The sequence below is a fragment of the Balaenoptera acutorostrata genome, chromosome 5 (assembly GCF_949987535.1).
Source record: "Balaenoptera acutorostrata chromosome 5, mBalAcu1.1, whole genome shotgun sequence".
NCBI lineage: Eukaryota > Metazoa > Chordata > Mammalia > Artiodactyla > Balaenopteridae > Balaenoptera > Balaenoptera acutorostrata.
Genome location: NC_080068.1, coordinates 56,726,343 through 56,740,212, shown reverse-complemented (window position 1 = coordinate 56,740,212; position 13,870 = coordinate 56,726,343). Strand labels below are relative to the sequence as shown.

Sequence of the window (13,870 nt, the reverse complement as noted above, 5' to 3'; positions counted from 1 at the left end):
CTAGATAGCTGTACCCCATCTGTGCATCATAGCTTCAGTGATCCACTGCTTAGAAAGCATAAAAGAACAAAATGAAGGTTTGAAAATTTACAGCTTTCTCTGCCAGACATATTTTGCCATATACACAGTGGTAAACTACCAACTCAAAATACTGACAAAAAAGTTTAAAAATCGCATGTTCCCGTAAGTATAGTTTACATTTAGTGAACCATCAAAATGGGCATGGAATAAATTTCCCATTTTTCTTTTTTAAAATTTATTTATTTATTTATTTATTTATTTATTTATCTGGCTGCACCTGGTCTTAGTTGCAGCATGCGGGATCTTCATTGCTGCATGCAGGATCTTTCAGTTGCGGTGTGTGGGGATCTAGTTCCCTGACCAGGGATCGAACCCAGGCCCCTTACATTGGGAGCTCTTAACCACTGGACCACCAGGGAAGTCCCAATAGCTCCATTTTTCTAAAAAATTTAAACGAAGCTCAATTCTGAAATACAGTTGTCCCTTGCTATCAGTAGAGGATCAGTTCCAGGGACCCCACAGATACCAAAATCCTTGAATGCTCAACTTTCTTAGATAAAATGACATAGCATTTGCATATAACATACAAAATCCTCCTGTATACTTTAAATCATCTCTAGATTATTTATTACACCTAATACAATGTAGATGCTATGAAAATCGTTTTCAGCAAGTGGAAAATTCAAGTTTTGCTTTTTGGAACTTTTTGAATTTTTTTTCTAAATTTTCTATGTATAGTTGGCTGAACCACAGATGTGGAATCTGTCGATACAGAGGGCCAACTGTACTTAAAACAGAAATAGTATTATAAGATTATCCTATGAAGTAATGTTTAATGAAGTGGAGTTAATTCAAGTCATGTCTTCTGGGGATAAAAATGGACACCAACAAACAAACAAAAAAAAGGTGGAAGAAAAGAAATGTGACTTTGATGTCTCCTCAAATGTCCATAATCTCCACAGCTGTTCCTTTCATCCTCTGGTGATATTAATCTTCTGTTTATTTTGCTACTGTAATTCTAAACACACATTGTTTCCTCAGAGCTTACCCTCTCCAAGTTGGTCTATGCCTGTTCTTTCTTACCACAGAAAAAGTAAAGAAAAAAAAGTGTGTGTGTGTGTCCTGTTGGTGGTTTAAAATCGAGTTGGGACTTCCTCTTTGAACAGTTGCCTTTTCCTCTCACACAAGGGAGATCTCATCTTGTCTGAGACTAGATTCAGTTGAAACAAACCACACACCAACGAGAGGGTATGATGGCTAAGAAGCCCCCAAAACCAGCCCCTCGCAGGATCTTCCAAGAAAGGTCAAAGATTACTGCTCTACCCTTGTACTTTGAAGGTTTTTTATTAGTCAAGCGGTCAGAATACCAGGTAAGTCCACAGATGATAATGTTAAACTAGAAACTTCTGTCTTAATATAAAATTTATTTTATGGTGATATGATGTGACAAGGGCCTTCTTATCTCTGCTGGGACTGAACCCTCTTCCCTGAGGTCAGAAGTATGATTCCAATTTGCATAATTTAAATACAACGTATGGCTTAAACACATATATGTGTATATATAAGCTTCTAATGTTGAGTCACTAATGTAAAAAAATCCCTAAATTTCTAAAGAATTTATTTAAACGTCACAGAAGAGTTTAGCTTAGAAGATAAAATGTTTAATATATATTTTCTCTGCAATTTACGACTATGATGACAAGTACTATTAAGATGAAATGATACTATGATTGAAATTAAACCTTCTGCTCCCATTTGCAGTTGATTGAAGCTTACAAATAATGATCAGAAAATGATAAAATTGATACTGTTTAACATTGTGTATAGTTAGTTATATGTTCTAAGACACTGTTCAAGATAGTGATTTTAAAAGATACTACTTAGGGTGCTCTATGGGTACATGTACATTAAGCTACATAAATACATTCACTCTAAGAAAATTCACAAAGCATTCTTTATTTTTTAAACATAAAAATAAAAACATAATTAGTTAAAATCAGTGCTTTTGAAATACTAATTGTGGATACTTTGAAATGAATGAGAGAAATAAACTTGGAAGTGTCTGTTACTAAAGAAAAAAGAAATCATTAACTTAGGTCAAATTTTATGAAATGCTAATATGAATTGAAACTAGAAAAAAATAGTGTTTTGAGAAATGCCTTAAGGAATGTTTAATAACAATTACAAAAATATTTTTTCTGAGGATTTATTAATCCTTATAGAAAATGTGTGCATGTAAAAATATCTGTAATAGCACATTCATATTTCTTGCATATATAATCAGATCATTTACTATTGGAGAGTAAAGACATGGTAATTTGTATTCTGTTATGGGTGTTAAACATGTATTAGTAATATCTGTCAGTTACATTGGAACATTTTTTAGTTGATCCTATACGCTTTTAAAATGAATTCAATCTTATTACTATGGGTTAGCTACATTATTACACTTTGCCAGGAAAGGGGAGTGGGAAAAAGAAATTTCTAGATTGTAATTTAAATTTGTCTATTCACTGAATTTTTTCCAAAGTGTTTATAATAACTGTTTCTGATACTGGGTTCCTTTTAATGTTTAAAAAAGGCAATCCCTTGGTATGGTTAGCAGAAAAAGAAAAGGATTTTAGGGTGTCAGTAAAACATGCCTTTACCTGATGGTTTTGCCACTTATAGCCTGAATTTAATACAAGTTACTCAATCTCCTTGAGGCTAAATTTCCTCAACTGTAAAATGGAGAGAATATGAGTCACCTCTCAAGGTATAAAGCCTGGGATACAGCGGTGCTTAATCAATTCATTCATTTAAGCAGTGTATATTTCGTGTTTCCTATGTACCAAGTACCACACTCAGTTCTGGAGAATATGAATAAAATACAAAAACCCTACCTTCATGAGGTTTAGTTTAGTAAGGAGTGATGACTCACTTACCCGAATGCTAGTCTAATTTTTCTTGGAACGCATGCCTTGAAATGGAAAGAAAAAACTACAGGTGTAAAAATTTCAGATGAAATCATAGCAAAGTATCTTTTACTTATATGTCAGGGAGAAGAGATCAAGAGGATGACAGTAATGTCTACTAACAAGGTGATTTCAAGGATTAAAGGGATAACATGTAAACCACCTGGCTCATACTAGAGATTAGATTCATTCTCCTTCCATTTTATTATTCATCACATTCTTATTAACATACTAAAATCAGTTTTGAATCCACAAGTAATCCGGCTCAAAGGAGAGCCACAGTGATAATTAGAGTGCTGGAAAACAGAAGCAATGAGAAAAAGCTAAGGAAAAATAGTCAGGTTTCTAGGCAAGTGGTAGCAAAGTACCAGGGAACCTTTGAAAGGGAGGTGAGCCAAGGGTATCAAGAATGTCACCTTTCGATCTGAGGGACAGGAGGAAGTTGGGAGCCTCTACAGAATATTAAGTGAGGTCTCTGCTGAAGGAATTCAAGCTAGAAAAAATATAACTGAGGAGTAACCTGTTCTATAAGGAGATTACATGCTGAGAGGTGTTTCTTAGCTATTTTTGTGACAGGGACACTTTTAAGAATTAAGGTGCTTTGCCCCCAGGAAAATGTTCCAATATACACCATTTTAAATGCAATTCCAAGAGGTCCATGGATCCCAGGTCAAGACCCATTAAAAGCACGTAATCTTTATGGAAAAAATGTGGGAAGATTTACTTAACCCACAGTACTAGAATTCTGGATGATTAGGAAGATTTACTAGATAATAAAAGCTATTCAGTGCTACAGTGAGATACCAATGGCATCGCAGTTCTTACAAATGGGGAAAATTCTCAGTTTTCTGGAACTATTTGAACTAAGAGAGCATTTGGGCAACATCTCACAGTCTTCAAACTGTGATGTGCTATAATTAAAAACACTGTATGTAATATGTCTTCTAATTATCCTGAACACAGAATATGATCATCATAATAGCATCAAAATAACATTTCTCTGACTAGTCCTCTAAATGCCACTAATTCATCTAGAAAAATTTTAGGGTTCAGTTGTGCTCTCAAACAGTTCTCTATGCTAGTAATCTCCAAATTTTTAAAGTAACACACTCTTTTCAAGAAAACATTTTTGAACACAGATCTCTAAGAATATTAATTTATTTAGAAATTATATGTATGTACTCCTGTACTACTAGTCCAAACAAATTACTCACTATATGCAGAAAGGGAATTAAGAAAGATGAAATATAATTAGACATTCTAAAAGTTTCTTCCCCAGAGGGATCATCTTGCATGCCTCTGAGGTTTAAGTGCCCCACTTTGGAGACCACTATATAACATCCTTCTTTAAGCAAAGGCACTTTATTCACTCACAAGAAAAAAAAATGGGAGCTTTTTATTGGGGACAGGGGCTGGAGAGGAACTTAACTGGATTTGCACTGTAACCCAGTTTTACTAGTTACATCAACGAGAAAGAGCCCTGGGAACCAGGAGATATTAAGTATCAGTCCTACTTTAGAACTTGGGCAAGTCCTTCAGAACTTTTCATCTGTTTCCTGTTTTGTAAAATGCGTAATTACTCTCTTGCATAACTGAACGGGTTGCTGTGATGATCAAACAGACTCTATTAAAATGGGTATATTTTCTTGAGGTGTTGCCATATGGAAGACATGCTAGGCTCTTAATGTCCTATCAGTCTGATCCTTACAGTAATTCTTCTGGGTAGAAATTATTTTATCTACTTCAAGTATTTTATCTACTTCAATGAGTGCATTGTTGCTCACAGAGTTTAAGCTCGAGGTGCCTCACCATTACGGGGCCTAACTTGGATTTTATTGCAAAGCACTTGACATCATGCTGCCTTTCAAACTAAAGTTCTAATTCCATTTGGTGGTGGGTTTCTAAAGGTTGGGGATGTCTAATCACTAGATTCTTTATCACATTGAGCTCAACAGTAAGCTCAGTAGACTTTCAAAAACATTTGTTTAATTGAATGAAAATGAGATAGTGACCTTAAACTCTACATACAAGGTCATCTAACGATTATGAAGCTTAGCGAGAAATTCAAGAGGCCTATGTCGGTACATTTTTTTACTTCAGCAATTGAATGCAAATGATTGCTTAAAAATAAGAAATTTTGTGTTCAGTGTATTTAATCCAAAAATCTGCCCTTCAAAATTAATTTTTAAAATAGGTATGTATCTCTGTAGATATAAATATATACCTAGATGTTGGTCATTGAGATTGATATTGATAGATGACTCCGATTATACCGGTTTTCAGGAGCGCTTATCAGAAACTAAATCAAGCCTGTGACCCGCAGGTCTCTGCGTACTAAATATAAGTTTGATCTGTCCTTGGGTTTGTGGCTCTGGTTCGTGTCCACAGGGTCTACTGACATTTGTAATCTTCCTTTTCCTCCAGGCTGCCTTTTCTTCAACTCAGTGCCTTTGTTCTTGCTTCTTCCCCCATTTAATAAACCCTCCTTAATCCTTTCTATGAATATATATGTTTGTTTACCAGTAATGCTCCCATTTTTCCCTCATTAACTCTAGGCAATTCATACTATTCTCTCATGGCTGAACACGTCTGTAAGTTTTCACAGGAGCACAGATGCATGTCTGCATGCACATAAAGAGCAAATGCAATAAACCTTGACTGCTATTAGTGATTTTAGTTTTCTATCTTGTGGCAGGTTAATACTAATGAGGCTAATTAAGAAGATGAACAGGGTGGTAGACTTTGCAGGCTTTTCTCTTGTTTTCTTTTCCTCTAAGAATCATAGAACCTCGGGTTTGGACTTTATCTTAGACGCCATACTTCAATAAAACTACACAACCCGTGACTAAGTTCTCGAACCAATACGCCTACATTCCAATCTCCTCCCCACTCTCCCTCACTCCCATCCTAGTTCCAAAATACTGTGTAATCTTGACTTCCTCCTTGCATTGAGAGACTTACCATTAGAGAAGGATGTGAAAGCCTTTAAAAGAGAGAGATGATTTTTTAAAAGCTCCAAGATGAAATTGAATTGTTTTGGGCTTCCCTGGTGGCGCAGTGGTTGACAATCTGCCTGCCAATGCAGGGGACACGGGTTTGAGCCCTGGTCTGGGAAGATCCCACATACTGTGGAGCAACTAGGCCCGTGAGCCACAGTTACTGAGCCTGCGCGTCTGGAGCCTGTGCTCCGCAACAAGAGAGGCCGCGATAATGAGAGGCCCGCGCACCGCGATGAAGAGTGGCCCCCACTTGCCCCAACTAGAGAAAGCCCTCGCACAGAAACGAAGACCCAACACAGCTATAAATAAATAAATTTAAAAAAAATTGAATTGTTTTATTATTTCATCTCAAGTCAATTCTCAGAAAGTTCAAGTACTTTTCAACAGAGTGACTATACACTTTCATGGATTTTATAGAACACCTGCCTAATCATAATATAGGTTAGCAACTTTTTCAAGCCAAATTTCTCAATGCAGTTTTCTATCTTTTTACTTAAGACAATATGAAAGGGTGATTTTATATAGGAATGACAATGGATTTCATTATTCTAGTTTACAAAATATCTTCTCCTACTTGTACATAATCCCATTGAAAGAGATCTATTTTAGAGATTTTTAGTGGGCATCACCTTCACACACACATACAAATTACCTTGTGGAAAGAGTATTATTATATGGATAATAAAATATGCGAAGTACCTGTTAATAATGTGAGTGATGAGGTAATGCTTCCCCACCGCCACTGGCCAATATTGATGGAACCCTTGCTATGTCCCAGGTCCTATGTGCTTTACATACATCATTATTCCATTCAATCCTTCAACAACTCTGAGGATTTGCTACTTATGTAGTAAGAGGCTGGTTTCCCTACTTCCATTCTTGGTGCCTTAACACTGAACTCTCACACAGGAGACACATAATAATTATTATTATTATTACAATTCAGTGGTTTTTAATATATTCACAAAGCTGTGCAACCATCACCACTATCTAGTTCTAGAACATTGAAAATGTTTAAGTTTAATGTTTTAAGTTTTAAGTTTAATGTTTAAGTTTCTGAAAAGAAACGCCGTTAGCTGTTACTCCCAGTTCCCCTGCCCTGTACATTTTTTATACCCATTTGTTGGGATTTTTCCTCCCCCAAGTTTGAAAGCAAGTGAAAATTAAGACACAGGAATCACACAAATGAAGATCAATTCATTACTTTCATTATTAATAAAATCTATTGATAGTAGTTTAGATTTAAGGCCAAAACTGTGCTGACACTTTACCCCAGATTTAGGTAGGCTTGACCTACCGTGAGTCACTGACGCAGTTTGAGCGTCACAGCCTGCCTCTTGGAGGCCCTTTGCCACATGGCAGGGAACAGAGCAGAACACCCACTCTGTCCTGGCAGGCTGCTGAGAGAGGACAAGAAGGCGTTGAGTTGAGCTTCCTGCCTTGCAGACTTACCTCTTAGATATTCAGTCCTACCCTCTGCAGAGGCGGTAGTTCTCTCTAGCAGCACCCTGCAGGATAGATTGGAGGGAGAAAGAAAGTAGTGGAGAGACCAGGCAAAGGGCTATTTCAATGCCATTAACATTTTGTATCCTATGGGAAAATAAGGAAAGAAAAGACTTCTGCTGGGGCTGAAATTAAGGTTTGTTCCCTTGCCTTATTGAACTGCTTGACTCAGAGATGTGTCAAGTATATACTGGCATCTGGATTTCAGACAAAAGGAAGAATCTCTTTGCCCAGTTTTACAATTGCTTCTTTGGGGACCATCTGTTGGCTGATCCTTCAATCCTATGCCCTTTTGAATTGTTCTTTTCTTTGGTAATCCATTTTTGATTCAGGAGGCATCAGCATGTTCATTACGTTACATTATAGCCAGTTCTCTGTTGGGAGGTAGAATGAAGTGGAAAGATCACAGGGCTTGGACAGAGAAACTGTGCTCCAAGTTCCAACTCTACCCCTGAGGTAGACTGCTGCAGGACTACTATCAGTTTGTTCAAGTCTCACTATATACACTCCCCTTGGAAATGTGGCTTTTCTGCTCCTGCCATAAAGAGGCTGAGTCTGTTTTTCTGCTCCTTGAATCTGGACTGGGTCATGCTTTGGTAAATGTGACAAAAGCAGAAGATTAGACAGTACTTGCACATTGGGTTTTGCCCTCTCTTACCCCTGAGCATTCTTCTGCTAGCATGTGAACAAGTCTAGGCCAGCTGACTGGAACTTGAGACTGCACGGAGTGTGATTCCAATTGTCTCAGTAGAGTGGTTTCCAACACCAACAACCACTTCTCTGATTCTCTGGACATCAACTAGGCGTTCAACACTTCAGTTCAATTCTGATACTAACTACCTACCCAAATTTAGTGCAGACCCCACAGCTTAATTAAGAGCTGAGTCCCACGAGACTACCCCCTACTTCAGTCACTAGACACAAGTCCCAGATCTCCTGTCCTTCTGACTGACTGGTGATAAATCAGGGGTTCCCATGACCCTCTCCCAAGATTTCATAATTTACTAGAATGGCTCGCAGAACTCAGGAAAACACTTTGCTTACATTTACTGGTAAGGGATACAAATGAACAGCCAGATGAAGAGGGCAAGGTCTGGAAGGATCCCAAGCACGGGTGTTACTGTCTTTGTGGAGATGGGGTACACCACCCTTTTGGCATGTGGAAACTTATCAAATCTTGTTGTTCAAGAGTTTTTACAAAGCATAATCTCCAGGCCCACCTCCTCCTTCCTGGAGGTTGGTAGGTAGGGCTGAAAGTTCCAACCCTCTTAATCATTTGTTCTTTTGGTGACCAGACCCATCCTAAAGATATCTAGGGGTCCCATCCTAAGTTACCTCATTAGTAAAAATTCAGGTATGATGTAAAAGGGTTCACTATGAATAACAAAAGCACTCCTATTACTTAGGAAATTCCAAGTGTTTTAGGATCTCTATGCCAGGAACTAGGAGACAAAGACTAAATATATTTCTTTTTATACCACACCCAGTCATTCTGCATTCCCAGCTAATACCCCAAGCAAGTGAATGAGAGTACCCTAGACCATTAAGTCACAGCCAAGTATACCCAGATCCAAAGAATCATCCGCCAGCCACAGAATGAGAAGAAATATAAAATGCTTGCTGTTTTAGTCCACTAAGTTTTAGGGTGGCTTGTAATACAGCAAAAGCTAATATAGCACCTTATCAGCCATGAAGACAAAGGGAGAAAATAGTTCTATTAAGAACATGAGAAAGATGGTTGCTGTAATTCAGAATGAATTTAATCTTGAACTTCCTGAGAGCCAAGGAAAATAAAAGAAAGATGGGTTATAGAGTTCCCATTATTTAAGAAAATAAGTATATAAATTCTAAAGAGGTGACAAACATTTTGGTGGTCAAAAAAAGAATAAGTGATATGTCATTATCAAAGAGACACAAAATACCATAACATATGAGTGTCTTCACATTTATAAGCAAAAGAAAAAATTTCTTCACCTGATTTTCTTACATTAACCCTCAATATAAATCAAGATAATCCAACATGTTGTGAAAATTCAGCTTATTAAACCCTAAAGGAAGGAATGTTCAACAAGTCTATGAAACTGACTGGAATTTTTAAAAACACACTTTTGCAAAGAACTGGGTATGAAGGTAAGTCTTCAGATTTGAAGGTTGTTTTTTTTTTTTTATGTTTTAACCGCACCCCCTTGCCATTCTTTTGTAATACAGCCAATCTTCAAAAAATGTAAGTTCTTATCTAAATAGACTTTCACTTGATTGAGTCTTACTAGGTTATTTAAATATTTTAAACTTAAAAAATTATATTTCTATAGAACTCATAATAATGTGAACGTATTAATTATGAAATGTTCAGCACATGAATGAAATTTGAATTCAAAGTTCAGCTTTGATTGTGTTATTTTTATCATTAGCAATTGCACATATTTCCTTGATCTATATAAATATATTCTATTTATTGAACCTAAACTATGAGCCATGTACTATTCTAAGTGATTTATGTGTATTAATTCATTCAATCTTTTCAACTGTCTTGGAAGGTAGATATTAAATGCTTGTCCCAACCTGGCCCCTTATATGGCCCCTCTTACAGGTGCAAGTTTCCACTGAAAGTGCACAAAAAGTCAAGCATCTTAAATCAATGAGGAAAGTTTTGGAAAATAATTTACTTAAACACAAATCAAATTACATCCCTACCACACACCTCATACTAAAATTTGTGAAGGATTTAACCAGGAATTAAATGTAAAATTAAGCGATAAAAAAGTAGGTGATTTATCCCAGGAGAAAGAAGAATATTATATCACACAGCAATTAAGAAAGTTACAGAGGGAAATATCAATAGGAAAATAGTTGAATACACATAATGAAATGATGCTTACAATTTCTTTCCCGCAGGATTATAAACATTACTGGACAGAGCTGAGAGGAACTACACTTTTCTTTTATACCAACAAAAAAAGTACAACAGTAAGTAAACGTGTTCAGCTGATTTAATTTTTTCCCGATAAACACTTGCCATATAGTTTATTATTCACTTTCTGCCTTCCGAAAGTAAAGATATTCCAGTACAACCAATTTAAATAAGAACATTTACATCTGTGAGGGCTATCAATTACAAGACCTATGGTAAAATTTCCTGGGAAACTCAGAAGGTGTTAACTGATACCCGAAATCTCATAACATACAATATGTCACAATTTAATTTTTCTAGAAAGATACAAACATACCCCATGAGATAAGACTTCTAAGAGTTCAAGCATGAGAATAACAATAAAGAAATTCTGAGATTATTTATTTGTATTAATTTTAAATGATTGATATTTCACTTTAACCACAAAAAAAATGAAAATGGTGTATTTCATTTTTTCCACAAATAAAATGTAGCATTTTAGTAGCAAATGCATGTCTACCTTGGAATGCTATGCTTATGAGATTTTATGATCCAGTAACTTGTTTAAATATAAACATTTCAGACCATGGATGTAGTAGCCCACACTGCTTAGAACATTGTTATTACATGACCAGATCTAATGAAAGATACAGAAAAAGAGCCTGTGTGATGTATTCTACCTGGAGGCATTTCAGCACCATTAGTGGTAAACTAACCAGAAGTCATTTAAAAAAACCAAACAGAAAACAAACTTAAAATGGTCATCTTTGAGGTCAAGGGTTCAAGATGGCGGAGTAGAAGGACGTGCTTTCACTCCCTCTTGCGAGAGCATCGGAATCACAACTAACTGCTGAACTATCATCAACAGGAAGACACTGGAACTCACCAACAAAGATACCCCACATCCAAAGACAAAGGAGAAGCCACAATGAGATGGTAGGAGGGGCGCAATCACAATAAAATCAAATCCCATAACTGTTGGGTGGGTGACTCACAAACTGGAGAACACTTATACCACAGAAGTCCACCCACTGGAGTGAAGGTTCTGAGCCCCACGTCAGGCTTCCCAACCTGGGGGTCCGGCAACAGGAGGAGGAATTCCTTAGAGAATCAGACTTTGAAGACTAGCAGGATTTGACTGCAGGACTTTGACAGGACTGGGGGAAACAGAGACTCCACTCTTGGAGGGCACACACAAAGTAGTGTGCGCATCGGGACCCAGGGGAAGGAGCAGTGACCCCATAGGAGACTGAACCAGATCTACCTGCTAGTGTTGGAGGGTCTCCTGCAGAGGCGGGGGGTGGCTGTATCTCACTGTGAGGACAAGGACACTGGCAGCAGAAGTTCTGGGAAGTACTCCGTGGTGTGAGCCTTCCCAGAGTCTGCCATTAGCCCCACCAAAGAGCCTGGGTAGGCTCCAGTGTTGGGTCACCTCAGGTCAAACAACCAACAAGGAGGGGACCCAGCCCCACCCATCAGCAGACAAGTGGATTAAAGTTTTACTGAGCTCTGCCCACCAGAGCAACAGCCAGCTCTACCCACCACCAGTCACTCCCATCAGGAAACTTGCACAAGCCTCTTAGATAGCCTCAACCAGAGGGCAGACAGCAGAAGCAGGAAGAACTACAATCCTGCAGCCTGTGGAACAAAAAACACATTCACAGACAGATAGACAAGATGAAAAGGCAGAGGCCTATGTACCAGATGAAGGAACAAGATAAAGCCTCAGAAAAACAACTAAATGAAGTGGAGATAGGCAACCTTCCAGAAAAAGAATTCAGAATAATGATAGTGAAGATGATCCAGGACCTCGGAAAAAGAATGGAGGCAAAGATCGAGAAGATGCAAGAAATGTTTTAAAAAGACCAAGAAGAATTAAAGAACAAACAGAGATGAACAATACAATAACTGAAACAAAAAATACACTAGAAAGAATCAATAGCAGAATAACTGAGGCAGAAGAACGGATAAGTGACGTGGAAGACAGCATAGTGGAATTCACTGCTGCAGAACAGAATAAAGAAAAAAGAATGAAAAGAAATGAAGACAGCCTAAGAGACCTCTGAGACAACACTAAATGCAACAACATTCGCATTATAGGGGTCCCAGAAGGAGAAGAGAGAGAGAAAGGACCCGAGAAAATATTTGAAGAGATTACAGTTGAAAAATTCCCTAACATGGGAAAGGAAATAGGCACCCAAGTCCAGGAAGCACAGAGTCCCATATAGGATAAACCCAAGGAGAAATAAGCTGAGACACATAGTAATCAAATTAACAAAAATTAAAGGCAAAGAAAAATTATTAAAAGCAACAAGGGGAAAATGACAAATAACATACAACAGAACTCCCATAAGGTTAACAGCTGATCTCTCAGAATAAACTCTATGAGCCAGAAGGGAGTGGCATGACATATTTAAAGTGATGAAAGGGAATAAACTACAACCAAGATTACTCTACCCAGCAAGGATCTCATTCAGATTTGACGGAGAAATCAAAAGCTTTACAGACAAGCAAAAGCTAAGAGAATTCAGCACCACCAAACAAGCTCTACAACAAATGCTAAAGGAACTTCTTTAAGTGGAAAACACAAGGGAAGAAAAGGACCTACAAAAACAAACCCAAAACAATTAAGAAAATGGTCATAGGAACATACATATCGATAATTACCTTAAACGTGAATGGATTAAATGCTCCAACCAAAAGATACAGGCTCTCTGAATGGATACATAAACAAAACCCATATATATGCTGTCTACAAGAGACCCACTTCAGACCTAGGGACACATACAGACTGAAAGTGAGGGGCTGGAAAAAGATATTCCATGAAAATTGAAATCAAAAGAAAGCTGGAGTAGCAATACTTGTATCAGATAAAATAGACTTTAAAGTAAAGATTGTTACAAGAGACAAGGAAGGACACTACATAACGATCAAGGGATCAACCCAAGAAGAAGATATAACAATTATAAATATATATGCACCCAATATAGGAGCACCTCAATACATAAGACAACTGCTAACAGCTGTAAGAAAGGAAATCGACAGTAACACAATAATAGTGGGGGTTTTTAACACCTCACTTACACCAATGGGCAGATCATCCAAACAGAAAATTAATAAGGAAACACAAGCTTTAAATGACACAATAGACCAGATAGATTTAATTGATATTTATAGAATATTCCATTCAAAAAGAGCAGATTACACTTTCTTCTCAAGTGCACACAGAACATTCTGCAGGATAGATCACATCTTAGATCACAAGTCAAGCCTCAGTAAATTTAAGAAAATGAAATCATATCAAGCATCTTTTCTGACCACAATGCTCTTCTCAAACTCTTCCAAAAAATTGCAGAGGAAGGAACACTCCCAAACTCATTCTATGAGGCCACCATCACCCTGATACCAAAACCAGACAAAGATACTACAAAAAAAGAAAACTACAGACCAATATCACCAATGAATATAGATTCAAAAATCCTCAACAGAATACTAGCAAACAG

At 37.3% G+C, this 13,870-nt stretch overlaps 1 protein-coding gene across 1 annotated transcript in view; it reads left to right on the top strand.

Moving 5' to 3' along the window:
* The first annotated feature begins 1,271 nt into the window (after positions 1-1,271).
* Positions 1,272-13,870, top strand: part of STAP1 (signal transducing adaptor family member 1) — a 44,396-nt gene continuing 31,797 nt past the window's right edge. Inside the window, exons 1-2 of the mRNA XM_007193545.2 lie at positions 1,272-1,391; positions 10,373-10,444. Coding sequence (XP_007193607.2) covers positions 1,272-1,391; positions 10,373-10,444 — 192 coding nt within the window. The remainder of the gene's footprint in view (positions 1,392-10,372; positions 10,445-13,870) is intronic.